The sequence below is a fragment of the Alexandromys fortis genome, unplaced genomic scaffold, assembly GCF_014885135.2.
Source record: "Alexandromys fortis isolate MF-2015 unplaced genomic scaffold, M_Fortis_MF-2015_v1.1 scaffold_274, whole genome shotgun sequence".
NCBI classification, from domain to species: domain Eukaryota; kingdom Metazoa; phylum Chordata; class Mammalia; order Rodentia; family Cricetidae; genus Alexandromys; species Alexandromys fortis.
In genome coordinates, this window is record NW_026068142.1 from 129,818 (window position 1) to 157,580 (window position 27,763).

General features: G+C 41.0%; 2 protein-coding genes across 3 annotated transcripts in view; one reads left to right on the forward strand and one right to left on the reverse strand.

The window, feature by feature from the left end:
• CUNH4orf17 (chromosome unknown C4orf17 homolog) overlaps positions 1-10,118 on the forward strand; it is a 74,454-nt gene extending 64,336 nt beyond the window's left edge. The window contains exons 5-9 of the mRNA XM_050126850.1: positions 3,175-3,318; positions 3,556-3,637; positions 7,038-7,245; positions 8,572-8,615; positions 9,886-10,118. Coding sequence (XP_049982807.1) covers positions 3,175-3,318; positions 3,556-3,637; positions 7,038-7,245; positions 8,572-8,615; positions 9,886-10,118 — 711 coding nt within the window. The remainder of the gene's footprint in view (positions 1-3,174; positions 3,319-3,555; positions 3,638-7,037; positions 7,246-8,571; positions 8,616-9,885) is intronic.
• Positions 10,119-12,281: 2,163 nt separating this feature from the next.
• On the reverse strand, positions 12,282-27,763 carry Trmt10a (tRNA methyltransferase 10A). Of its 2 annotated transcripts, none has more exons than XM_050126840.1 (8): positions 27,585-27,763; positions 24,006-24,202; positions 22,930-23,092; positions 20,076-20,147; positions 19,115-19,189; positions 17,315-17,464; positions 15,606-15,711; positions 12,282-13,817 (listed from the first exon to the last, which is right to left on the reverse strand). In XM_050126840.1, exons 2-8 carry the CDS (start codon positions 24,182-24,184, stop codon positions 13,552-13,554), a joined length of 1,011 nt encoding a protein of 336 aa, XP_049982797.1. In that variant the 5' UTR covers positions 24,185-24,202; positions 27,585-27,763; the 3' UTR covers positions 12,282-13,551. The 2 variants fall into 2 exon arrangements, with proteins under 2 accessions (XP_049982797.1, XP_049982796.1); XM_050126839.1 differs by lacking the exon at positions 27,585-27,763 and adding an exon at positions 27,082-27,465.

A 27,763-nucleotide genomic window follows, 5' to 3' on the forward strand; every position in this document is an offset into this window, starting at 1 on the left:
TTCCAGATTCTGGCTATTACAAACAATGCTGCTATAAACATAGTAGAGCATATACTTTTGTTGTGTGATAAGGCCTCTCTTGGGTAAAGCCTTTGCTGGAGAGGTTGTGGAGAAAGGGGTACACTCATCCATTGCTGGTGGGAATGCAAACTTGTGCAACCACTCTGGAAAGCAGTGTGGAGGTTTCTCAGGAAATTCGGGATCAACCTACCCATGGACCCAGCAATACCACTCTTGGGAATATACCCAACAGTTCCATCTTCTTCCCGGTCACTTAGGTAACCTTTTATGGGATGTGGATGTACAGATCTCTTGCCTGTCTTTGAAGTTGAGTTGTTGACCTCTTTGCGATTGTGATATGAAAGTTTCCTACAGTCTATGTAAATCCTTTACTACAAGTGTTTTACAGATGTTTTCTTTAAATCTGAACCCTGCCTTTTTGTTTCAAGATCTCTTTTAAAAATGTTATTTTGGGCAAGGCTTAAAATTTCTAATTTTTTGTCATGTTTTCAAATCTGTATGCTGCCCATCTCTGTTGTGTTTTACTGTGGTGGCCAAACCTCTGGTGCAGTGTAAACTAGAAACAGTGGGAGCCGACTGCCTTGCCTGAGCATTTGACGCTCATGAGAGAGTATCCAGGCTGCCCGTCTGAAGTACATGTTGGTTCTCTCTGTTCGGATGCCCATACATGATTGAGGGGGCTTCCTTCTATTTCCATAAGGTAGAGGACGAATTTCGCCAAGCAATTTTTCAGCATTTGAGATGATACTATGATTTTTTTAGGTTATTAACATAGTGAATTACATAGGTTCATTTTCCAATATTAAACCATCCTTGCATTCTTGGCTCAAGATGCTACTTAGTAAAGTGTGTTATTGTTTTCAGTACTACATTGTATAAAATATTGTTTAATATTTGTATATTTTTGTTTGTGAGAAACTTTTGCTGTAAAGTTTGTTTACAACAAATATTTTTGTATAAAATTTATGAGAAATATTTGTTATAAAATGAATATAATATACTCATCACATTATATTAACAATGTAAATAAATTATTTTTATAATGTTAAATATTAAATATAAAATATTCAAATATTATTTATAGTATAAAACATTTTCTTATAGTATCTTTTTCTGATTTACTTTTAGGGCAATGTGAGCACTATAATATAAAATGTGAGCAATATAAAAGTTGGGAACTCTAATATTCTGAGGGATTTTATACAGAGTTAATGACCAGAATCTTTAAGTCATCTAGACTTGATGTTTCCCTCCAGTTAAAAATTTTAAAATAAGCCGGGTGATGGTGGCACACGCCTTTAATCCCAGCACGCTGGAGGCAGAGGCAGGCGGATCTCTGTGAGTTCGAGACCAGCCTGGTCTACAGAGCTAGTTCTAGGACAGGCTCAAAAGCCACAGTGAAACCCAGTCTCGAAAAACCAAAAAAAAAAAAAAAAAAATCTTAAAATAAGAATTCAATTTATTTTTTCATAGATAGAAGTTTGCTTTATGTGTTGTTTGTTTCTTCTTTTGTGGGCACAGGGCAGCTTGTGTCCCTAATAATGGTAATCCATGCCTTTTCATCCTTGATGAGTGTCGTAGTTGTTATCATTGCTGCAATGACACACCATGACCAAAAGCAAAGCAACTTGGGGAGGAAAGGGTTGATTTCGCCTACAACTACATATAACAGCTCATCATTAAAAGCAGCAAGGGCAGGAACTCAAGAAGGGCAGAAACCTGGAGGCAGGAGCTGATGCAGAGGCCATGGAGGAGTGTTGCCTACTAACTTGGTCTCGTGGCTTGCCCAGCCTGCTTTCCAATAGAACTCAAGACTGCCTGCGTAGGGAGAGCTGTCCCCCCCCCCCACGAATCACTTATTAAGAAAATGTCTTATAGCTGGATAATATGGAGGCGTTTTCTCAGTTGAGATTCCCCCCTTCAGATAACTATAGCTTGTGTCAAGTTGACATAAAACCAGCCAGCACAATGACTTACAAGTTCTGTTTATCTTCCACACGAATAAACGTTTAACTTCATAAGTTATCATCAGTGTTTTGGTTTTTTCCTATCTCATTGATCTTATTCAAGGACTGTTACATGACTAGGTCACCTTAATCTTGGCAACATAGTTCTTAGGTGGCTGACCTTGTGCTCTGAGCTTTGAGATCTGTCTTTCAGACAGTTTCAGGTAGTTAAAAAGAAAAGTTTTTATTTTTCATTATCATACAATGATCTCAAGGCAAAAATGTCTACTACATTTCATGAGCTTATGTTTCTTACTTCCTCTTTACTTTTGACCTGTTAATTCCTTGTTGTGCTATACATTCTGAGTCTTTCATTTTTTAATATTTCCACAAAATTCAGTTATGCTCAGTGAGAGAATTGGAGGGAAGCAGTAGTGTACGCATGAGAAGTTTTCGTAAAGAATGGGTCTGAATCTGACACAGCCTTGCTTTCGCAACTGCCAACAGCTAAGAGCTCTTCTGTCGCTCTGGCCAAGTCCAGCCAACTCGTTTCCTCACTAGCCTGGTGTGCTGGTCAATACTGGGCACAGCTGAGGGTGGTTGGAAAGCCTTTCCTGGAGCAAGCACTGAGACCCAAGGCTGCTTGTAGCACTTTGGACTCAAAGTTCCCATACTTTTTTGTTGTTGCCATTGCTTACACTGCAGACTGTGTTTCCGGCCCACCCCACAACTGGCTTTTTTTATTTCCTATTCAGCTAATAAAGAGAAGAATATTGTACAGCTCACATAACGAAGCCTCTTTAAGACAAAGCATGAATCTTCTCCCTGCCTTCCTGGTGGTAAAATGAGTCTTCCCAGTGCAGCACAAATTTCATGTGGTCGGAGCTGACTGCTGCCTGGAACGACCATAAGCAAAAGCATTTCATGTTCACTGTTTAAATTATTATCTTGAGTTTCATCAAGGGATTAAATGATTTCAACCAAAGTCAATAATATGTCACTATCGGCTTTGTCTCTGGACACAAATGTTTGGTAGAGTTTAAAGGACACTCAAAATTATTAACATCGTTTTTGCTTTTATGCACACACACTCACTCACAAAGAGAGGGCCAAATAAATGTAATTTTAAAATGTAAGCAAAGTTAAGTGCTTCTCGTTAATTTATACAGAAATTACAAGTGCCAATCATGCTGTCTCTTCGATATAGGATGAATTTAAAGCCAAAAAGACACTACTGGCTCCACGGACGTGCTCTGCTGCTGGCTCACTGTCCTCAGCAGTGATGAACACCAAGATGGATGGGAATGAAAACACTGTGAGCATACCAAACTATCTGGACCAGGAGATAAAAGTAAGAGAATGATTTATTAAAAACCATGGCTTGACAAACAGAAAACACCACTTGGACTGGCGATGTTTCCACAGACTCCCCTTGGTGCTGTTGGAAATGGAGCTCTCAAACTAGAGCCCAACAGACCCAAGTGTCATGTACCTAGAGTGGCATTTGGGAAGATGAAATTCTACAGAAAGAGAAGGAAGTCTTATGAGCCTGGTGCCATTTATTTCCTCACTTTGTGTCCCCTGGCAGATCCTGTCAAAGCTCTGTGACATTTTACATACTGATTCTCTGACAGAAGTTCTGCAGTGGTTGCTTCATGCAAGTCCCAAAGGTGAGGTTAAAATGAACATTTGCAGGCTCTGACCTGATGAATGTGACAAACTGAAGACTCATATCTGAGGTTTACAAATGAATATGGCAAAATTATTTCCCCAGAGTCCCTGTAAGCCTGTATACCTACCTGCATTTATGTTGGGCATTCTGATAATCAAAAAATTAGTGTATCTCAAACTAAACTTAGTACAAAAATAGGAAACATGTATGCAGATGGAAGTTTCTGTCCCAAGTGGTACCACAGCCATTCAGTCCCAAAGAAACACACTGAGGCTTGTATTAATTATAAACTGTTTGACCTATTAGCTCAGGCTTATTACTATTTCTTACAAGTTAAATTAATCCATAATTCTTGCCTGTGTTTAGCCATGTGACTTGGTACCTTTTCTCAGTAAGACATTCTCAACTTGTTTCCTCTGTGTCTGACTGGTGACTGACTCTCTGTGTTTCCTCTTCCCAGAATTGTCTGAGTCTGGTTGTCCCACCTATACTGTCTGGCTACTGGCCAGTCAGTGTTTTATTAAACTAATATGAGTGACGAATCTTTACAGTGTACAAGAGCATTATCTCAAAAAAAAAAAAAAAAAAGAACATTATCTCACGGCATTTCCCCTCTTCTTTTTTTCAAAATAAGAACTCTGATTCTAATCTCCTTCTTTAGCCTTTTTTCTTCCTGACCATTATCCATAACAACGTGTACTGTGGGACAATAGTCTTATGCCCTGTAAAGATTTGTCACTTTCACTGGTTTAATAAAACACTGGTTGGCCAGTAGCCAGGTAAGAAGTATAGGCAGGGCGACTAGAATAGGAAAATTCTGGGACAAGGAAAGGCTCTGTCTGCAGTTGTCACCCAGATGCAAAGGAAGCAAGATGAGAATGCCTCACTGAGAAAAGGTATCAAGCCACGTGGCTAAACATAGACAAGAATTATGGGATAATTTAAGAAGTAAGAGTTAGCTAAAAATATGCTTAAGCTATTGGCCAAACTGTAATTGATACAGTTTTTTGTGTTATTATTTGGATCTGGGCAACTGGAAAACAAACAGTCTCCACTCACAAGCTTGTAACCAACACTCTAAACAAAGACAAACATCCAAAATCAATTTGGGGGGAATGTGGGTGCATTTTTCTAGGCTATTTCCTCCTGATTGGGGGCAATGATAATCTTATAGGGATCCAAAGAAAATCTGGGATTATGGTCAAGTCCTGTCTGGAATATTCTGTGAGGATTGTTCGTCTCAGTCAGCAGTATTGAGACTGTTCTGGATGTAGAACTCAGAGGAAACTGCAACAAAGGTGCTCCAAAATGTTGGATCATCTGGGACATCCATTCCCACTGGAGATATTTCAGGGGAGTCTTCCTTGATCAAACCTTATTTTTCTTAAGCAAGAACAAATCGATAGCCTCTCATTTCCTGTAAAAACAAAAGCAAAACCCTTTCTCCAAAGTAACATATCTTTTGACTTAAATTTTAAAGTTAAGGCGTTTTTAAAGTATATAGGTTAGATTAATCTAGCAGCATTTATAATGAAATGTCTTTTAGCAGCTGTTACTCCCTCCTCAGTAGTCAAACAATTCAAAGACAACACAAGAACATACAGTAGCCAGACTCTGTATTTTCAATTTTTACGTAGCTTTTTTTTTCTTACTCTATTTCTTTTTTAAGGACTTTCTCTATCCTTCTTCTTTTCTCTCCAAAGCCTACGTATTTTTAAACACACTGTAAACCATTTAAAGGAGGGTTTTTGCTGCTGTTGCTCAAATCTATCTTTACTCTATAACTGTATCTTTTCTGACCACATGAAACTAAACAGAATGGCTAGGATTAAAATTGCAGCTTTGGTAACCAGCTCTGCCCGTTCCTTGGCTTCCTGAGAGTCTAGCTTCATGACAGAAGGATTGGCAGGAGCTTGTTTATTGCCACAACTCTGCTGAGTTTCTAGGTCCGTGCCACCACCAAGAAGCATGCTGCTGGCTGCTCATAAACACCATTTAAGTGTTTGGTGGCAGGGCCTCTTTAAAGAGCTATGAGTTCTTGCTGCTAACACTGAGTCAGAGAGCTTCTCTTAAAGGAGCCATACCTCTGCTTGCTGCCTGCAAACAGAAACCCATGGGAGTAAAGACAGTTACCAAGAAGCTGCACTTGACTCTGTTCTTGTCTACCCAGAATCTTTCTATTTTTTAAGCTTTCTCAGGCTCTATGTGGAAATTCTTGCCAAATGTTTGGGCAACATTTCTGTCCCACCTGGTCTCACAGCTGTTTAGTACCAAAGAAAGACACAGAGGCTTGTATTAATTACAAACTGTTTGGCCTCTTAGCTTAGGATTATTATTAACTATCTTTTACAACCTAAATTAACCCATAATTCTTGTCTATGTTTAACCACATGGCTTGGTATCTTTTCTCAGAGTCATTCTCATCTCACTTCCTCTGTGTCTGGCTGATGACTGACTCTCTGCCTTTCCTCTTCCCAGAATTCTTTGTCCTGTTGCCCCACCTATACTTCCTGCCTGGTTGCTGTCAATCAGCACTTTTTTAAACCAACACGAGTGACAAGTCTTTACTATGTAGAAGAGCGCGTCCCACAGCACATGGCTTCTCAGCTAAGGCTGGTCTCCGCATCTCCTCCATGACTCATATCCCAGGACTCTCCACGAACACTTCTGGACTACTGTGAAATCTGAACATAGACTTGCTTCTTTCCTTTGGTGTGAATGCCAGCAGCATGGCCTTCCATGTTTCAAATCCTAATAACCATAATGATTTAATCTTAGCTAATGCCTGTTATCTCTTGGGATGTCCCTGGTATGTGTCATTAAAATACCAATACCATGGCAGGTCAATCCATACAGCACACAGCAGCTCTTCTCAAACTAGCTGATCATCAGACTGAGCCAAAACCTCCTACCCAGGCCCCAAGAATCTGCCTTTGGAACATGTTCCCAGGGGATGCTGACAGGTGATGTCGTTGTGTGGAGCACTCTCTGAGAATGGGAGGCATTTTGGAAAAATAGTAGCTTGCCATAGAGTTCAAAAGTACTTTTTAATTACAAAATGCTTAGGGGCAATTTTCTATGGAGGGGGCTTTTAAGAGAATGTGACATTTAATAAATTACACACATTTATAAAGATGTTATCACTCAGGTAAGTGTGTATATTTGTGTGGGGGGGTGGAAGCAAGAGCATCCATGCATAGTACACAGTGGACCAGCAAGAAGTAGGCAGGAGAGATGGGAGGGGAAAGGCGAATGAAAAAGAACGAATTGAAATGTCAGAATTGTACAACGGTGCAATAATGAGCCCATTACTGACCTAGAAGGGGACAAACCCTGCACGTCTGGTCAATACAACAATAGCAGCTTTCAGGCTCTCCAACCTCTTTTCCCCCAATCAGAAAAGGAGTGGGTATCAGCTTTGGTGCATTCTGAACTATCTGAGATTAACTTGTTGACTCGGCATGGAAGAAACACCCCAGCAGAACCAATGGCAGAGCTCAGGAAGCAATCCAGAACTGTAACACCCACCACAGCCAAATCGATGCAAAATATGCCTGCAAAGTCGAAAGCGCTGACCAGACTTAGAGACGAACACCAGCCATTCAGGTGATTAAACGTGGAGGTCACCCCAAGTACCTCTGTACAGAAAGACGTCACACTTTCTTGTTTTAGCCTTCAACTACTAATCATGCTGAGGTTTTAAGTCTCAACTCTACCTACTAAGAGACCACACATATGTAATTGTTTTCTTTCATTTTCACACATAATAACAAAGTTGTTCTCAGTTCCGTTTTGGCAGAGAGTATGTTCTATAGTAATAACCTTTCTCTTCTGAAGAAATTCCCTTTCCTCTAATGGTAAAGTATATCTAGAGATCTAAGAAAATATAAAGCTTTAAAGGGGTTTCTAACGGTTACTTTAAAATTGTGTGTGTAAAAGTGCAGTACCCAGAGAGGCCAGAAGAGGGCATCAGATGCCCCTATAGCCAAGTCAAGCTAAGTTGTGAGCCTCTTGGTGTTGAAAGCCAAACTTAGGTCCTCTATAAAACTGTAAGCTTTTTAACCACTGAGCCATCTTTCTAGCTCCAAGGGCTTTAAAAACCTTTAAGCATATAAACCATAAAAGAATATGAAACTATTATTAGTGTTACACATACTTTGTATATTTTATTAAATGCTAGTATTATATAGGCATGGATTTAAATGTAAAGCAATGAAGATAAAAATAAAATCACTTCAACTGATTTTCACTGATATATTCCTGGAAAGTTTCAGAGAGAAAATAATCACTAAGCCATTTGGGAATTGTTTTAGGAGCAGTATTTCTTAACCTGTCTGGTTTTCCCACCTATATTTCCTGCCTGGCCAATCAGCGTTTATTTATAACATGATTGACAGAATACAGACAATTCTCCCGCACCAATTAACACCTGTAATCTCGGTGCCGAGGAGACTAGAGCAAGAGTTTGAACATTTAAAATATAAAGCTAGCCTGAACAAGATAGCAAGAACCTGTCTCCAAAGCAAAACAAACAAACAAACAAAAGAAAGAAACATACATATATTTATTTACGTATAACATGTTGAAGAAATGTGTGTTAGGCTGGGGGAGAAAATTCTGTTGGTTTAAAATAAAAGGTTGGATTAAATGTCAAGTCACAGAAATAATATAATAAAAAAAAAACAATGCCACTTTTAAAAGTATACATTTTAACTGTCTGCCCCGTTAAGTTTCCCTGAAGTCAGAAAGTAAGGCCTGGTAAGAGCTGACTTCCTCTTCAGTTAGGGGCTTATTATAGGCCCGCAAAAGTAGTCATTGGTACATAATTTAAACCAGGGTTGTTGGAACAGCGTGTTTTAGACACCAATAGCTTGCTGACACTATAGTCTGTTGCTATCTCTCAAATTCTTTCTCTTTTTCCAATTGATTTAGAACGTCAAGTCAAGGATCTGAAGGCAATAGAGCAGTCTCACAAGGTAAGTACAGTTTGTGGTGATTGCAGACGGTATAAGGAAATCAGTAGGTACTGACTACTTACAATCCGTGAGGCTTATGAGCAGCTTTCAGCCCTGGACTTCACACTTTCTTGTTTTCTCTTGCAACTGCTAGGCCAGAAGAAGGCATCAGATGCCCCTAGAGTCAAGTCCAGGGAAGCTGTGAGGGTGTGTTCAGCCCCACGCTTCTAAAGCCCTTCTGCTCAATTTTGCATAAGATAAATCTGACCAAAAAAAAAAAAAAAAAAAAAAAAAAAAAAAAAAAAAAAAAAANAAAAAAAAAAAAAAAAAAAAAAAAAAAAAAAAAAAAAAAAAAAAAAAAAAAAAAAAAAAAAAGCATTGTCTTTGGGACCAAGCACTGAAAAATCAACACAGCTGGACATTAGAGGCTGCAGGTAGTCACACCCATTCTCTCAAAAGGGTTGCTGACCCACACAGAGACAGCAACTTCCCTGGCTTACCCTGCTCAGCTTAACTGTCATGGACCTAAATGATTTTACCATAAAGAATATGATTGCAGCAGTCACAAATAGGTATCCTATGAGGCAGCTGAAAACCAGTGTGGCCCAGTCAGAAGCTCAGTACCAGCATGCAGTTTAGACCAGAGAGATTCAATCATCATAGAAAGCCTACATTGGTCCTGAATAGTCCAACAGTGGCCTCCCTGGAGGTTTGTAGCTCCCAGCATTACAACAAGAACTGCATTAGTGATTACAGAGCAATTGTCATGTATATCTACAGATCTCAAATACAAAATCTGTCTTGTTTCTCCAAGTTCCCCTCTTCTTCCCAGATGTCTCCTATTTATTCTCTCTGCCTGCCAGCCCCACCTATTCTTTGTCCCGCCTTGCTATTGGCCGTTCAGATCTTGATTAGACCAATTAGGTGTTTTAGGCAGGCAAAGCAACACAGCTTCACATTTAAACAAATGCAACATGAAAGAAAACAACACATCTTTGTATCATTAAACAAATGTTCCCCAGCATAAATAGAACACATCTTTAATTAACAGTCTACAACACTCACCATAACCTCTAAGAGCGAGAAAACAGTTGGTGTATGTTAGCACAATTCTCTCATTGAAGGTGAAGGTGGTACAGATGATAGATTGTTACGACTTTGGAGTGTTTTTGAATCTCTAACCTTCATGTTCGTTCTACTGTTAACCCCACACCACTCACTAATAAAACAAGGCAAGAGCTATATTCAGTCTCTCAATTATAGTCTTATTCATTTTTTTTCCCTATTTCAGGGGCTGAGACCCAGTTGTTTCTAAGAAGAAACAAGACAAAAATACCTGTTACAGAGTATTTCAGCAACCCAAAGTCTCCTCTAAGGCCCACTACTCAGGACAGTGGATCAGCAAAACCAGTGTCAGTGAGGAGTGAGCGAGGACACAGCACTCAAACAGCAATCTACCCCTTAACCACACAAAAAGTAGATGAGCACTGGCCAGTTCCTTCACAAAGACGAGCTTCACACTGACAGAACTTCCAAAATAGTTTTAAAAATAACTAAACAGTCCTCCATATGGAGGCACATGTAAGTCTCAAAAACACATGTATATAATGCTAGAAATAAATATAAATGAAGACATTATTTCTATTTGTATTTAGTTTTAATACACATCAAAGAAATATTCTTATTTAAATGCCATTTCCTGCCCTGTACTAATAGTAGTACCTAAGCATAGAGGTAATACCAGAAAGCCATCCATAACCAGAATTGAATGCTGAATCTCAATCCAGAGTGGGGGAAAATTGCTCAAGAATTTTAACATTTGAGTCAGTTTTGGCAACCTATAACTTTTCTATGTTTGGAATCTATTATGGAAAAATTCTCATCTCCTCTCCAAAAAGAAAAAAAAGTATAAAAATTATACTTAATTTATAAGCCAGAAAGTTTATTTCCACACAGTGTTAATGGTGAATGTTAATAATCAATATAGATTTTTTTGTGTGTGTTTTAAATTAACTATTTTTGGGCCACAGTTATTATCTTTAGTAAAAGTTTGTAACATGCTATGGTTCAACCATAACAGGGTTTATTTCTTACATAAGAGTTCAGGGCTAATGTTCATATGCAGTGGATCCCTTTGCATTGCTTGTTGATTGAGAGGCCCAGGATCCTTCTACCTTGTGGCTCAATAATCATCTAAGGGTATCACTGCCAATTGTACCCAGCAGGCCAAAGAGAATTAGACCAGAGGAAAGCACTAAATTTTCTACTGTTGCTGTAACAAACCATTATAAACTTTGTGATTTAATGCCACACAATTTTATTTTATCATAATTCTGGAGGTAGAGATGTGGAATGGGCTATTATGAAAATGAAGTAATTTTCCTTTGGGAGGCTCTGGGAAGAGTTTTTTTTTTTTTTTTTTTTTTTTTTTTTTTTTNTTTTTTTTTTTTTTTTTTTTTTTTTTTTTTTTTTTGTCTCCTACAGGTGATCCACACCCCTTCATTCATGGCTTTCCTCTATCTTAAAATAGAACCATAGCCAAACAAGTAGTTCACTTCTTATAATGGATCAGTCAGACACTCTTGCCTGCTTCTTTTAAAGATCACACTGGGCCTGTTCTCCAGACTAATACAGATCCAGATCATCTCACTGGGGGCTGAGAAGATGGCTCCAAGGGAAAGTGATTACTTCCAGGTCTGAGTTCCTCTTTCCAGTTACTGAGGTTTTTTTTTTTTTTTGTTTTGTTTTTTTTTGGTAATGAATATCTCCATGGGTTGGTTCACTCCCTGACTACTTTAGCCCTCTGTGCCCACTTGTTCAAGTCATCTCTACCTGTTCTTTTCTCCTTTTATTGCTTACCTGTTGCCATACAAAAAAAAAGTGAGAGAAAAGACACATTAAGATTTTTGTCAATGGTCTTTAAGTGCTATTTTTAGAGCCCATCTTTAAATAATTCAGAAATTGACTATTTGAAAGTGAGTACTGATTCTTGTCTTCTGGCCGATGCTGAAAGAAGATATGCTGTTTTAAATGTGTGTGTGTGTGTGTGTGTGTGTGTGTGTGTGTGTGTGTGCTACTTGTGTGCGGGTGCCCTTACAATACCGGCAGGCAGGAGTGTGGCCCTACCATGCTTGATTCTGAAGCTGTAGAGACTAAGCTGTGGTTACTTTAGCTTGCTCAGCCTGTGCTGACTTCTTACAGTACACCTCAGAAACCTATACGGAGCTTTTGCAATTAATAAAAACTAAAGCATGTGGTACTTGAGATAACTTCCTTCACTTTCATAATTCATAGGGCTCTATTCCATATAGAATCGGTGGGAGGCATGGAGTAGTCACTCTTCTCTGGCTGCATGACAGAATGCCCTGACAAAAGGCAGGGGAAGGGCAGGCCAGCAGCAGGCTAACTGGCCTGGCAGCTAGGAAGCACATGTCACATTTTACCTGAACAAAGGAAACAGAACAAGACTACACCTGGCTATAAATCCTCAAAGCCCACCCCCAGTGACACGCTTCCTCCAGCAAGGCTTCACCTTCCAAAGTTCCCACAACCTCCAAAACAGCACCATCAGGGGAGACCAAGTGTTCAAACATGGGCACAGGTGACGCTTACAAAACAATGTTATCAGGGGAGACCAGGTGTTCAAACACAGGCGCAGGGAACTCACAAAATACAAACCTTGGACAATACAGTAACAACATGAACTTTATTCTCTCAGAACTGTAGTGTGGATATTTACATCCATCCATTGTTTATAGACTTTGAAATAACTAGTTACAACAGATAACTAAGAAAAAAAGCAACAAAAAGAGACAGTGAACATCACTACTGAATCTTCACACAGGCTTGCACCTAAGTGTGAGGCTAGCACACATACACATTATATAATAAACTGGGAGCTCCCGCTCCATACACTCCTCTGGAATTACCATGCAGAAGCTCGGCAGCTCCCCTCTGCTCTCTCCTCATCAGTTTCCAAACTTCTGTTTAATTTTGGATTTGGGCATTAGTGCATTCCACACAACCATTCCACGGCGATACATTGATTACAGGACTGTAATCGTGGACTAAAACATAAGAGCTAAACGTGCACATTTTCCTGTATGCTTATGTTGTTTATAGAAACACACATTTACATTAGTTAGGATAGTATAGTAGGAAGCAGATACACAATATTCACATTAAAAGCTAACATATATGGAGATATGTTATTTACATGAAAAATATATAGAAAGAAAAGAATTACTTTTTGCTTTAAACTGGGGTAAAGACAAATTGATCCTTCAAAAATAATATTGTAAAATAAACTAGTCAGAAAAAATTTAATTTTGTAACTGAATTAATTACTGTCATTAAGGGATTTAAGATTATTCTTGTGATTATTTCAGAAGTATGAGAAGGCATCACAAGGGAGGCACAAGAATGGGTTCCACTATCCAAAATGAATGAATTACTGTGACCAGCAAACAACTGGTACTTCTCCTAGAATTAACTTATTTCTTAGAAAGAACCATACTGAACACAAAAGTTACAGACAGAAGGGCAGCCTTCCGAGTTCAACACTGTAGTAGACACACAGAACGCACATGAAATCTGCTCCAATAGAATCAGACAAACAGTCACTGATGGGAACATAAACGAACAAAGCTGAAGGTCAGAAGGCACGTTCTGAAGAAGATGCTCCAGTGAATGAAGGAGAATAAAGGCCTAAGACTACGGTAACATTCTCCACGGCTCTGATTTGAGGCTTAAAACAACTCTGAAATGATACCTTTTTAAGTCTTCTCACAGAAAACCAAACAATCCTTTCTTGGTGTTTAGTGTTCATTATCCTTGACACTTGACAAGATTTCAAATTCCACAACAGTGATGAGAGAAAATGGATTTTCTTGTGGTCTGAGAATTTGGTGGTGCCACCCTCTCTAAGTTCTCCTAAAGGGCAGCAAGGGAAGGCTGGTCACTGTGGGACAGGACTCACTGAGGACACTGGGCTGCTCTGCTGGCCGTGCTGGCCCTGCTCTTCCTTCTGTGGTGAGTCGGGGTCATTCCCGCAATGCTCTCCCTCGCTGGAACTGTCCCATCCTTCTGGCCGGGGCTGCTGGTCCTGAGGAGAGCTTTCACAGCCTTTGTGTGCAGGAACAGCTCCTTTCCGACGGGGTAAGATCGTAAAAAATGCCTCCTGCCAGTCTCTTGTTTCCAAGAACTCCAGGATAATTTCAAACACTGCAACAAGGACAAATCACAGTCACCACCATGCTGCAGACTGTCTACAATGCGACCCTTGTGCTGTGTGCTGATTTGTCCTAGTTACTGCCAAGTTCTTACCTTCTCCTTTAGTGATTTTTCATTTGTATTTTAATAAATAATGCTTGCCTGAAGATCAGAGAGTAAAACAGCCCCACTGGTCAGTCTTAAAGACCAGGCAGTGGTAACACACACCTTTAATCCCAGTATCTACACTAGTTTGCCATAGAAACTGGGTGATAGTGGTGCACACCTTTAATTCTAGCCCTAGAAAGGAATATAAGATGGGAGGAGCCAGCTCTCAGGCTCAATCTCATTCTGAGATTCCTGGAGGCAGGACCACCATTTCTGAGGTAGGGGTAAGAGTCAGTGGCTGGCTGCTTTGCTTTTCTGATCTTCAGGTTAACCCCCAATATTTATCTCTGGGTTTTTACTAATTGTGCCACCTCCTTCCTCCTTTTGGCTACCAGGGACAAACTGCACCACGGTTCTCTAGTCTTTATGTTCTTTCCAGCTTTTCTCAGTCAGTTCTTAAGCTCCAGAAACTTACTAGGTTGGTTGTCCATTACAATCAAGAGAGGACCTTTTGAGGTCCCATTATTCTCCATCTCTATGTACTAACGGACAGCTGGAAGACAGATGCTGGGCATTCAGCTGCATCTCCTCTGTCTTCCCTATAGAGAATCACTCCAAGGAGTCTTCTGCTTTCACATCAGTAGAAAGGAAACCATGCCATCCCTAAGTTCACCACACTATGAGAGGGCTCTCTAGATAATTTTTTTTTCTAGATAATTTTGTAGACAAGTTATTTCCACTAAGTATCAAAGGTTTTCAAAGAAATTTGTCCTTGAATAATTTCATTTTTCTAATCCCATAAAGCCTATTACATAAAAAGTATTTAACTGTTGTGTAGTGACTAAAATTGTTCCTTTAAAAAAATGAACTAAAGGGGCTAGAGAGATTGCTCAGTGGTTAAGAGCACTGGCTGCTCTTACAAAGGACTGGGGTTCATTTCCTAATACCCACATAGTTGCTTACAACTACCTATAACTCCAGTTCTAGGGGATCTAATTCCCTCTTCTAGCCGCTACAGGCACCAGGCATGTACTTGGTGCACATACATGCATGCAGGTCAAACACTCGTACACAAAGAATAAAAATAAATCTTAAAAAAATCATTGAAGCTGGGTATCATGGTAGCACATGCCTTTTATCTCAACATTCAAGATGGAAGAAGAGGCGGGTAGATTTCTGAGATCAAGACCAACCTGGTCAACTTAATGAAACCCTGCCTCAAAAAATTTTAATTATAATTTAAATAAAACTTAAGGCAATGAATTATATGTAAGCAGTGGTATATCACAGTGTTATTCAAAAAAATCAATCCAAGTTTAAAATACTCAACAATGGGAGAATGATTACATGATTATCTATTTAGCGGCTGTAATATCACATGATCACTAATAATCAATTGTTTCATCAAAACTATGATCAAGTGAGGGACAGAAGGACAGGTCCCCGGATTAGCAAGGCTGAGAGACCCACCACAGGAAAAGATCTAAGAGGAAGCACCCCATAAGCTAATAACAAGTATCTGCGCATCACGAGATTATAGCTTGTTGTTTTTACACTTTGGTAGATTCAAAAATCCCTAAAGTCCTTACTCTTTCTAATAAACCGACTTCCCTTTCCTGCTGTCGCAATGGGAGATGCATGGTCTCCTTCCCAGCTCCCTCAGCTCCACCTTCAGCCACCTCTGCGGCTTACCATGGTTGACTGCCAGGACCTTCCGACTATTCATCTTCACAAAGTCGGCCAGAGGCAGCTGGGCATGTTCAATCCCGTAACTGGACGCCTGTTTAAACGTGAGTCCCTGCAATACAGACACTGGGACTTAGATGCTGTGCAGTCTATGAGAGTGTAGGGCTTTTGCAGGACTTCAATGTAGACAACATTATCTGCAGAGCGTGTGCGTTTCAGTCCTGACAGTAAGAGGACCCAGGTCTAACCACCTCACTTCCCGGAGGAGAAGAAACGGCATTCCCAGCAGTTAGAAGCCTCTCAGTGGAGAACAAGGAATCCCAGCAGGTCTGTTTTCTCACCTTTCCCAGCCCCAGCCCCAGCCCCATTCCTCACAGAGTTAAACTCTCCAATTGAATTCAGAGGGAAACACCATCACTGTTCCCATGAGAGTAAAATGTATAAAGGAAGTTCAGTTTCAGCCGCACACTGAGGCACAGGACGGCAGTGAAATGGGATCCTGACTAAAAAGCATTTCAATGTCCTTATAGTTTATTTTCCCTTTCCAGCAACTAAAAAACAGACAGGAATTCTGTATTTTCTCAAACATCAAATGCTTGAAGTCTATGTCTATCCCAGATGAAAATTCCCAGAAGGCCATGCAGGAAGTTTAAGCTGAATCTTCTCAACAAGTACTTAGCATACTGGGGGCAGGGTTAAAGATGAGAGGAGCCAGGGGCTTTTGGAGAAAACTAGCAGAGAATCTGCATAAATTATAAGCTAGACTGTTCCACTGAGAACAACAGAAAGGTTGGAGACAGGGTTCCTTTGATGTTCTAGAGTTGCTCACACAATGCCAAGTCACACCTGGCAACCTCAAGATTACCATTTAACAAATCCAGTTTCTCTGCCATATTACACCGTGGTGCTTCACAGCTGTGCAGCCACTGCTGGAGAGGCAGATGTGGTCACCCATGACATGGCAGAAACTGGATATACATACTGCTGCCGAAGAATACACAGTTCCTTCATATACTGTGCTGACAATATTCCTTTAGAAAGAAGGAATGAACTGAGTACGCACACAATAACGCTCTCGTCAGAAAGCGGAGTTGTGCAACTTTTTATCTCCACAAAAACATGAGGTGAGGAAAGGAGGATAGGAGAGAAAAATAACTGGAGAAATCATATATTTAAAAACTACTACAGAGCTGGAGAGATAACTGCTCTTGCAGAGGACTGGGCTCATTTCCCAGCATCCACATGGTGACTCACTGCTTCTGCAAGTCCAGTTCCAGAGGCCATGACATTTTCTGACCTTCAAGGGCATCAGGCACGCACATGGTGCAGACACACATGCAGGCGAAACATTCATATATATAAGATAAAAACCACTCTTTAAAAAATGGATAAAAACTTCAAAGGCTTAGCACTTCATTAGCACCAGAGCCCCTAGGAACACAGTGCAGCGTACACACGCAGACTCGACAGCAATCCGTCTTCTCCAATAATCTGCTCTGCCACCTAGCATGGCTGACGTTAGCTTCACTTCCTTGTTCCTGCACGTGTGGAACGTAGGAAACAACTGCACTGAGCTCCCTGAGCTGCAGGGTGGGGTCAAGAAGGCAACGTGAAGCCCTTTGCTTTGCTTAGGTCACCGCCACAGTGACAGGTGCTCGTTCCTAGGGCTCTGTCACTGTGAAACCACAGACGGAGGCAGGAGCAGAGCATAGTACCTTGTGGTGGTTGTGGTCCACTAACCCTCCAATCACATAGGCCTTTGACTCATCTAAGTCCTTCAGGACATTAGGAGAGTCTGACGTCAGGTAAACCAGGTCTTCTTTCTTTATGAGTTCACTATAGTGCTCTGGTTTGATGTGGATATCCTTCGAAAAGAAAAAGAGAATGAGTGTATAATATTAGCAGGATATGATGAAAGCTGACTAAAAATAATTATCCTCTTTTCCCAAGAGAAACCTGTCCAAAAGCATCTGAGAGTCCGAGAAGCTATTGCTAGAACAGCATTTAAAACTCACAACCAATTCCTCTCCTCACAGCTTAGTCACTGACTGTTCTACTAACCTTATTTCTTTGTTGGGGCCTCGGTCCCTAACTAACCCACACACTGACGGCAAGCTACGTTCCTCAAATGTCACATGCCGTTATTCAGCCCTTTCCTGAGGGTCAACTCCACACTCCTTAACTTAGGAACTCTTTCCTGAATATGGCACCAGCCCAACAGCAAACAATAAGAATGTATTTTCCTGCCTTCTTGACCACAGTGTTCTTCAGACAAGAAATGCCTTTTCCGATTACATCTCCTGTGTGAATCAACAGAAGGAAACGCTTGCCAGCTTAATCAACTGAATGTGTCTGTTTCTATAAGGAGACAAACTTGAAAGCTTCTTGACCAAAACGGTCACTTCAGAGATACAAGACTGAGTAAGAGCTGCCAGCCTGGATTTTTCAAGTCAAGTCACGTGAACAGCCTGAACGATATGTTACCAGACCCTGACTTTTATACAATAATCTTAAAGAAAATCCACTGACGCAGACACTTACATTGTATGCTATTGATTAATATAATTCCTTTTCTGGAAAACAGTATGCGATGAACCTGACTCCTGCACTTAACAGTGCCTCAAGAAGCATCTGAGTAACTAGATGCCACTGAATCTGTTTTTCTCTAGAAAAGAAGGATGTAAATATAAGCTTGGCAAGACACAAACTATAAGGTACGCCTGTCTAATGTATTCATTATCTCACAGAAAAGAGACACGCATCTAAAAGACTTGCTAAGGCTACCCTTGCATATGTCCATATTATATGCTTTTAATGAATGCAGCTATTAGATTAGTAGGCACTAGGAGAGAAAGCTGGACCCCGAGAGCTGAAAACCGACAGTAAGCAAACATGTACAGGCACAGCACAGCACTCCTCTCAACAGAAGAGCACCCAGCCAAGCTGCCACATCTGCACCTAGCCAAGCTAGCCGCACCGGTACCAAGCCAAGCTGACCACATTTTTATAGAAACCTAGAACACAGAAATTATACATCACAAACAAATTTTAAATCTGCTAGAAAAGTAAAAAGTAAAAGTAAAAAATAAAAATAAAAAATAGATGAATTAACTTCAACATATTTTAACGCACTATGCCCATGTCCTATCTCCCTCTTCCTGATCCAGCAGGCATCTCACATTTACAGCACATGCCAACTCACGAGCCAGAAGCTCACATCTGAGGAGTTTACAGCTGCGTTTGGTGACTGGATTTAGATGTAGAGACACTCAAATTTTAGAGTAAGGTTTTGAGATATTTCTTTTATAAGGAAGTAGCTCTAAACTAGCAGACATGACTTATGAGAGTGATTACTAATGAGCAGACACGTCATCCTCTCTCTCCGCTTCTCCCTGTGTAACTCTAGACACGGATATAATGGCACACAGGTCTGAAGCACGGCATTTACTTAGATAAACCAGAGGCCTTCCAGCAGCATGAGAGAGAAATCACACGAGAGAGGACTGTTCCACTACCTTCCAGTTGACCCATCCTTTGTCATTTTCATTCATGTTCTTCTTCAGTTGACCTCCATGGCTTGTCAAATAAAACTGATGAGCAATTGGTAAGAGAAAAAGAAGGAAAATGATCCGATTAGTTCAATATTTTACTTCCCTCATCACTCATCTGATCACCAATGGAAGGCAAAATATTTTTCACTGATTTAGAAAAAAAAAACTTGTGATCACCCCGGAATAGGTGGTGGAAAGGACACGTGCTAACCCACTGGCTGCAGCATCCTAGCACCTCTTCATCCCTCTCTGCCACTGAGGACCACCCTGCAAACTCATCCACCTCCCGGGTAGGTGCTGCTGCCGCTATTATAGTTGTTAGTTTTGCTGCCGTAAAGCCTTCCCTGACACCCATGTCACAGCTGAATCAAGGATGCTGAGGGCCTTGTGAAGGAAAAAAAAAGGTAAAGACTGTCACTGAGATAGGTGGAGAATTATAGGAAAACACAGTCCACACTGCTCCTATGTGGTGAGACACACACACAAGCACAGCATTTTGGGCAGCTCTTTGGCTCGTCACATCTCTGAGGCAGTAGTCACAACAGCGGTCAAAAAGTCTCCACCATCACTTAAACTAAGCTTAAGAAATCCTTTTCAGAACTGTCAATGACTCAAAAGGAAATGTAAAACAGACACACTGCTAAGAGGCCCAGCTGTACACATCAGTACAGGGGCAGCCTACCTCCCCTCCTTTTCCACTCCCCAAGGCTGGGGAAGTCCAAAGCTGAGAAACCGGTGTGAAAACATACACATGCCCTAAAACAAGGGCACCCAACTAGACAGCAGTGAGCAGACACTAAAATGTACAAGAGTGGTGATACAAGAAACCTCTAAGACTCTCAGGTAAGCACAACTGGAACAATCCATGCCTCTTGTCATGGGAGATGGGAAAGAAAACTGAGTTCTGTTCACCTCTCATACACACCTGCACAGGATGTGATGCTCGTCGGTTTTCTGCATAGCAACGTTGAATCTGCTTATGAAGCTTCTTAATATCCTATAAAATAGCACAATTTAAAAAACAGAATTATCAAAACCATCCAAGGCCATTCTGTGGTATTACAGGAATAGAATAAGCAGAAGGAATGGCTAGGTAGGCAAAAACTTTTTTTTAAAAATGTAAAGGCAGCCGCAGAGGTGGTGGCGCACGCCTTTAATCCCAGCACTTGGGAAGCAGAGGCAGGCGGATCTCTGTGAATTTGAGGCCAGACTGGTCTATAAAGCTAGTTCCAGAACAGCTAGGTACCACTGTTGTGATAGTTTTCATTTGATTTTCCTACATACTATAAAATTGCTATAAGCTAACGTGTCCTGTCCTTTAAAGTCTCTATCTATTCAAAATGCTCATTGACGCTGTCTTAACAGACAACAAAAATACCTTCTTTCTAGACCATGCTATTTCCACGCTTTACCCCAGTATCACTGGTAAAATTCAACATTTAAAACAAAATGTGTGAGTTTTTGCACACTTGGTATATGTATGTGCACCATGTAGATGTAGGGCCTTGGAGGCCAGAAGAGGAGGGTCAGATGCCTTGAAACTGGAGTTCCACATGGCTGTGAGCCACCACATGGATGCTGGGAACCAAACCTGGGTCCTCTGCAACACCAGCAAAACAGCACCAACATGGACAACCAAATCCACTGCAAGCCTGAGAACGTTTGGGAAGGAGGTCGAGACACAAAAGAACAGAGTTAAGCACTAGCATTTTCTCAGGTGGGCTCTATTTGCTAGAGGCAAGTGCGTCTCATTTAAGAGAGGCTTCCTGACTCAGCTTTAGCTAAAAAAAACCTTGCAGCTCTTTGAAGAGGCCCCACCACCAAACACAACAATAGTGTTTATGAATAGCTGACAGCATGTTTCTTGGTTGTTGGCAGAAACCTGTAAACTCTAGAGTTGTGGCAATAAAGTACCTCCGCCATGAAGCTAGACTCTCAGAAAGCTAAGGAATAGGGTGGATCCAGCAGTCAAAGCCACGGTTTTAATCCTAGCCATATTGCTTAGCAAATTAAAGACTCATGTGGTCAGAAAAAGAGAGGTATATAGTAAAGATAGATTCAGGCAGAAAAAAAAACTCTAAACGGTTTATAGTGTGTTTAAAAATATATGTAGGCTTGGGAGAGAAAAGAAAAAGGATAAAATCCTTTAGAAAGAAAGAAAGAAAAAAAGAAAGAAAGAAAGAAAGAAAGAAAGAAAGAAAGAAAGAAAGAAGGAAGAAAGAGTAGTTGGGTGTGGTGGCATACAACTTTAATCTCAGCACTTGGAAGACAGAAGGAGGGGGATCTCTGTCAGTTCAAGAACAGCCTGGTCTACAGAGTGAGTTCCAGGATAGCCAAAGATACACAGAGAAACCCTGGCTCAAAAAACCAAAAATTAAAAATAAAAGAAGTAGAGTTTAAAAATAAAGCCATGTAAAGATGGAAAATACACAGAGAGTCTGGATCCGTATGTTATTATGTTCTCTTTGAATTGTTTGATGGCTGGGGAAGGAACAACAGCTGCTAAAAGACATTTGATTATAAATGCTGCTGATTAATCCAACATATATATTTTGAAAATGCTTTGACTTCAAAATTTAAGTCAAAAGATATGTTACTTTGAGAAGAGGATTTGCTTTTGTTCCCACAGGAAACAAAAGGCTGTGGATTCATTTATCAATCAGGACTTGACTATATTCCTAAATTTTCTTTAGGTCTGGAATAAGATTACCAATGCTCCCAATTAGCATGAAGTAGCTAGAAAAATATGCCCACATTCCAAAAAAATGAATTATGGATGTTTGTCTTTGTTTAGAGTGTTTTGGTTTCAAGTTCTTATGGATAATGGTCAGGAAAACGTTAAACAAAGGAGATTAGATTCAGAGTTCTTGTTCTGAAAAAAAATGGGAGGGGAAGTACTGTGGGACAATGATCTTGTACCCTGTAAAGATTTGTCACTTGTATTGGTTTAATAAAACTGATTGGCCAGTAGCCAAGCAGGAAGTACAGGTGGGGTGACCAGAGTAGGAGAATTCTGGGAAGAGGAAAGAATCAGTCTGCAGTTGTCACCCAGACACAGAGGAATCAAGATGAGAATGCCTCACTGATAAAAGGTACCAAGCCACATGACTAGCACAGACAAGAATTATGGGTTAATGTAAGAATTAGTTAATAAATGGGGACTTTGGGAGAGGGTTGAAGGGGAGGGGAGAGGCAGGAAGGGGAGCAGAGAAAAATGTAGAGCTCAATAAAATCAATTAAAAAAAAGAATTAGTTAATATGAAAGCCTGAGCTAATAGGCCAACCAGTTTATAATTAATGTAGGCCTCTGTGTATTTCTTTGCGTCTGAACAGCTGCAGGACCAGATGGGACAGAAACCTCTGTCAACAAAACTGAGCTATATCTCCAGTCATGCAACAGACTTTTTAAAAACAAATTTTGAAACAGGATCTCACTAGTTCAGGCTTGTTTCAAATGTGCTATATAACCTAGGCTGGCCTAAAACTCTCAAAGATCCTCCTGCCTCAGTTTCCCAAGTGATTACAGACATGTGCCATCACAGTAATTCCATAGATTTTTATAACTAAAATATAGTTATAACGTTTTACTATCTAATTATGGGTAAATGTGTACCTATGTATATATAAACATATACATAAATATGCATATACATATCAAAGCTCTTAATTTAGGAATAAGAAATTTTGAAAAACTTAAGATGCAGTTTAATACATCTGTAATATTATATATGAGACTAAGAGTGATTTAGCCTAGTTCACATAAAGGAACCCTGTGATACCTTTAACACCATCAAATCATCGAAGCTACAGTCAATGATAAGGCGGAGGCTGCTGTGAACGACGTTTCTTCGAATGCGCTTCCTGTCGCTTCCATCTGAGCCGGATCCCAGCTGACACTGCCGTTCTAATTTCTTTCTCTTGCGCTTTTCTTTTCGTTTTTCCCTAAAATTTGTAAACAAAACATTTTGTTATTTGTGTATTTAGACATTCACAAGACTTCTAATTAAACAAAAGACTGATCATGTTTGTAAACAGGCATGGTTCTAGGAAACACCTCTTCTGTGGGTACAAGAATCAGACAGCAGCTTTATTTGCTTAATTTACTACATGAAATAACTACACATGGAGGAAATGACTTTGTAAAGACAATATAAAGCTTTCTCTAATGAATAACTAAATATATTATTCAACAGTTTCATTACTGGTACTATACTATGCCTAAGAAAAACTTTAGAGTTAAAAAAAATGAAAAACTTAAAAGATTTATGAAGAATTCTACTTTCATATCTCATCCCCTAAAACAATAATCTGGTTCAATAATTGGGAATACTAAAAGAAAATTTCACTAAATTTACTAAATGAACAAAATAAAAGACTAACTTTTTCTAATCTCTTATAAGTTTTGGCATTAGACAATGGCTATAGCCTAGATGCTTTCACGAAAACCTGTTTTAGCCACATCTATGTCGGGCCAATGTTTGACCTTCCTGTGTTGTTGTTTTAACCCATATCTAGGACACAGATGTGGGCTCCCTTGTCTCAGCTATTCCAACGGGTATCCTGCTGTTCAGGCAATTTAAGGAGAGAAAAGACGCTGAGCCTAACATTATCAGTATTGCAAAAAATGAAGTCACAGTTCAAAGCACATGCAGTTTTCTAATAGCAACTCAGTGTTGGCTAATAGCGCGCATAACCTTAGTTTTTCTTGGCTTCGGTTTTAATGAAGACAGCTACCGACAGGAGCCGACACCCCGCTGCTGAATGAGGTGCAACCTCCTCTGAAGTATGCACTTGTGCAGTGCACTTGCGCAGTACCTGCTGCTGAATGAGCCGCAGCCTGCTCGGAAGTACGTACTTGCGCAGTTCTCGCTGCTCTTCCCACTGCTTCTGCTTCAGCAGCTTCTTCATCTGTCGTTTAGATATTGGCTCAGTCCCCGCGTCTAGTCTTGGCTTCTGCCCCTCCTCTTCGCTCACACCTGGCTTTCTCTCCATGTTAGGAGTCTTGAGAGTTGCTGGCAGCATTTCAGATGACATATTTGTTGTTTCTGAAAACTGGGAAAGCAACATTTTTTACATAAACAGATAATTTACAAACACAAAGCAAAATAACTCAAATGGCCAATAGATGCCAACAAATGTCAAATTCTATCAGTAATAAAAAAATACCAATTTAGATAGCAAAATTCCATTTATTGGCAAGGATCTTTTACTACGTAAAACATGAGTTAAATACCATTTGTTGGCAGTACTGGTAGAGGACTGAAGAAGTGGTGTTTACATATACTACTGAGGTCAGCATACGGTCTTTCCAGAGAGCAGGTTGTGTTTTGAGAGCTGTAATCCACCGATACTGCCCTAGTTAGCTTCAGCTGTCAAGCTGACATAGCCCAGGGTTATGGGAGGAAGGATCAATGGGGAGACTGCCCAGATGGTATTTGTCGGTGGCCAGATCTGTGAGAAATTGTCATATGGTTTATTGGTGGGGAAGGGGCCAACCCACTGTGAGTAGCTCCATCCCTAAGCCTGGTCCTGGGCCACATAAAAAAAGTTTACTAAACATGAGCAATGGAGTCAGGCAGCGTGGAGCATTTCTGGCTTCTGCTGGAGATCCTGCCATGACCCTTCTCAATAATGAACTTTGATCTATAGTAACCAGAGACACCCTTCTCACATTCTTTCAAAGTACAGTGGGACATTAGTTGAGATTTAGCTGATTCTTATTTCATACTGACAGGAAAAATGAGTAGATATGGAAATGAGAGTATTATCAAACAGTTCCTGTGTTTGATAGTGTATAACCTCATGAGAGCTGACTGTAGTTAGATTTACTTTAAAAATAAGCCATCATGAGATGATTTATTCAGAATTGAAAAGGCATTAAATCATTCCTATGGAACAAGGCATTATAAACAAATCTAGCATACAGAATATACTCAAAAAACTTAAACCACAAATGAGCCTGACAGTGGTGGCACACACCTTTAATCCAAGTACTCAGGAAGCAGAGGCAGGCAGATCTCTGTGAGTTCGAGGCCAGCCTGGTCTATAAAGCAAGTTCTAGGATAGCCAGGGCTACACAGAGAAACTGTCTTGAAAAAGCAAAGAGAGGGAGGGAGGGAGGGAAGGAGGGAGGGAGGGAGGCAGGCAGGCTGTGGAACGATGTCCACCAGGAATGACATCACTGATGCTCTTGAATCACAGTGGTTGTGATCTGTGAGATCTGCACAACACTGGGTCATCAGTACTCTTGCATGGAGCGGGAGGAAGGCCCCAGCCCTCTCTGAGATCTCTGCCCAGTTAACAGTTGGCAGGGGGAGAGCATCATGAGACCCTACAGCTATCTGCAGTTAATGGTTGCTGAAGGGAAAAAGGAAAAAGATTTTTTTTAGTGGTGTTGCAGAATTAGTACAAAGATGGCCATGTTCCTGTACATACCATGCTCCTAAAAGGAACCCTAGTTAAACATGAGAGAGAGAGAGAGAGAGAGAGAGAGAGAGAGAGAGAGAGAGAGAGAGAGAGAGAGAGACACGAAGTATGGTGTTATGACTCAAACCCAGCACTTCCCAGTAACTTAAAACCTTAAGGGTGGGGGTTCTGAAGGGACCATGCTGACTGCACACTGTTGACAGATGGTGCTGAAGCTATTAAACTCAAAAATGTACAGGAATAAAGGAAAAGCAAGACTCATTATAAACATGCAAACTTAAAAGCAAAATTAGGACAGACGCCAAAGCTACACAGAGAAACCCTGTCTCAGACAAAAAAGCAAAACTAAAATCCACAGGAAAACATTTTATGAAACAAATGTCTAATTTCTGTTTATCCATGGCAATATTTTTCAGTAGTTCTCAATGTTGTTCAGAAATCTGAAGTGCTGTGAAAAAGGCATGTTTTCTCACTCCCCTACACCAGGGGGCGCCTTTGTCTTTCACATCTAAAATGTCTCAAATTAAATTTAATTTGACCTATCACAGAATGGTGACGTTTTTTGAACAGCCTATCGAAAAATAAAGAAACATGAACTAGTCCTAACTAATATTAATTGATCTTAGCGATTCTCGAAACGTTGTGCTGGGTGAGTTTCCTAAGCTTTAAATAAGCCAGACGCACTGAAACACAAATTCGTGAAACGCAGATAAAACATCTTATTTTGGCTAGACTTTACCAAGATAGCGTCCGCTCCGACTGTCTACCACACAATAAACACATTGTGTACGAATCTGCTGCAGTTATCTGTTATGCAAAACATGGCACTTTTGAGCTTACTTTGTTTTAGTCTGGGTCATGACGTAAGTCTCTATAGCACAACCTGGGAATCCTCCCTGACCGGCAGTGATGCTCACGGTACATTTTCATCCACGAAGACAAGTTAATCAAGTATTTAAGAACATTTTATAGAAAGTATAGAATCTAAGTGTGAAATTTTACTCGAGCACAATTTAAAAAAATGGATGGCTAATTCATGGATCTAGGTTATAGATGGGATTATAAAACGCAGAGCTGAACGATGACTAAGGGTATTTGGTGTGCGGAAAGCATATACCATCGAAGGCCAAAAACAAAAACCTCAGCTGTTATTACATCGGCTAAAACAAAACCCTCGTGGCTTTAAAGTTTTGTTTGCGGGAATTGCCAAGTTGCATACCGGCAGAATCGAATCAACGACCTGCCGGTAACAGGTTTTATTCTGTTTTGTTTTTTAACATGCTGGTCAGTTCCGCAGTAAAAACAGCCCTTTGTTCGGTTGTCAAAGCCCTTTGCCAGAGGGTTGGATCGGGAGGAAATCTTAAAAAGACAGTTTTGTTCCGTTGTTTTAAGTGATAATCCCCTACTAGTCTCTTTACACCTCTGCACAAATAACCACATTTCAAACACGAAGTATTTCAGTGACATCAGGCAACTCGTGGATCTTAAACTCATCCTCGGCTCACCACGAGGTTCGGCCGCATCTGCAGCAACCGGCCCTCGGCTCCCTACATCCGATCGCCGGGCCCATCGGGCGCAGGGGAGAGGAACGAGGAGCGGCAGGGACGGCGCCTGGCCCGCTCGCTAACAACGCAGCGCGGCGACGGGCGCGCCGAAGACTCCACATTTCCCTTCCTCTCCCACTTCCGGCGCGGACCCCCACGAACAACAGATACCCAGAGACTCCCGGGCCCAGGGCGCGCGCACACACACAGGCCCGCGCGCGCGCCCCCGGGGGCCGTGCGCGCGCGGACGCACGCAGCCGACCAATCAAGAAGGCCGCGAGGGAGCGGCGTGGGACGCGCCACCTAACGTCACTTCCTCGGAGACCAGGTAACTACTTCCCAGGCTGTTGCCCTCTGCCCCCGGAAGCCGTGATTGCAGCGGAGGGCAGCGTGGTTTCGCGTTCCTTTGGCATCCGAAAGGATACCGAAGAGCAGCCGCGCCACAGCCGCAGCGCCATATTTACCAAGCCGCGGGGCCGCTGGGGAAAGCCACGGTGCGGTCAGTCAGCCTTTCTGAAGTGCCCGCCGCTCCAAGCCTCAGTCCTCCTCCAGAAAAACTTCAACTCCCAGAGGCGGTGGTTGCACGCCTGGTTACGCACTTACGGCTTACGTCATCGAGCTGCGCCAATTACATACTTACGTT

Coding starts and splice junctions, on each gene's coding strand:
- Trmt10a (XM_050126839.1), bottom strand. Junction 23,093..24,005: donor GAGCAGCGAGAACTGCGCAA/GTACGTACTTCC, acceptor TACAAATTTTAG/GGAAAAACGAAAAGAAAAGC. Junction 15,712..17,314: donor TGGACCACAACCACCACAAG/GTACTATGCTCT, acceptor TCTGTATTGCAG/GGACTCACGTTTAAACAGGC.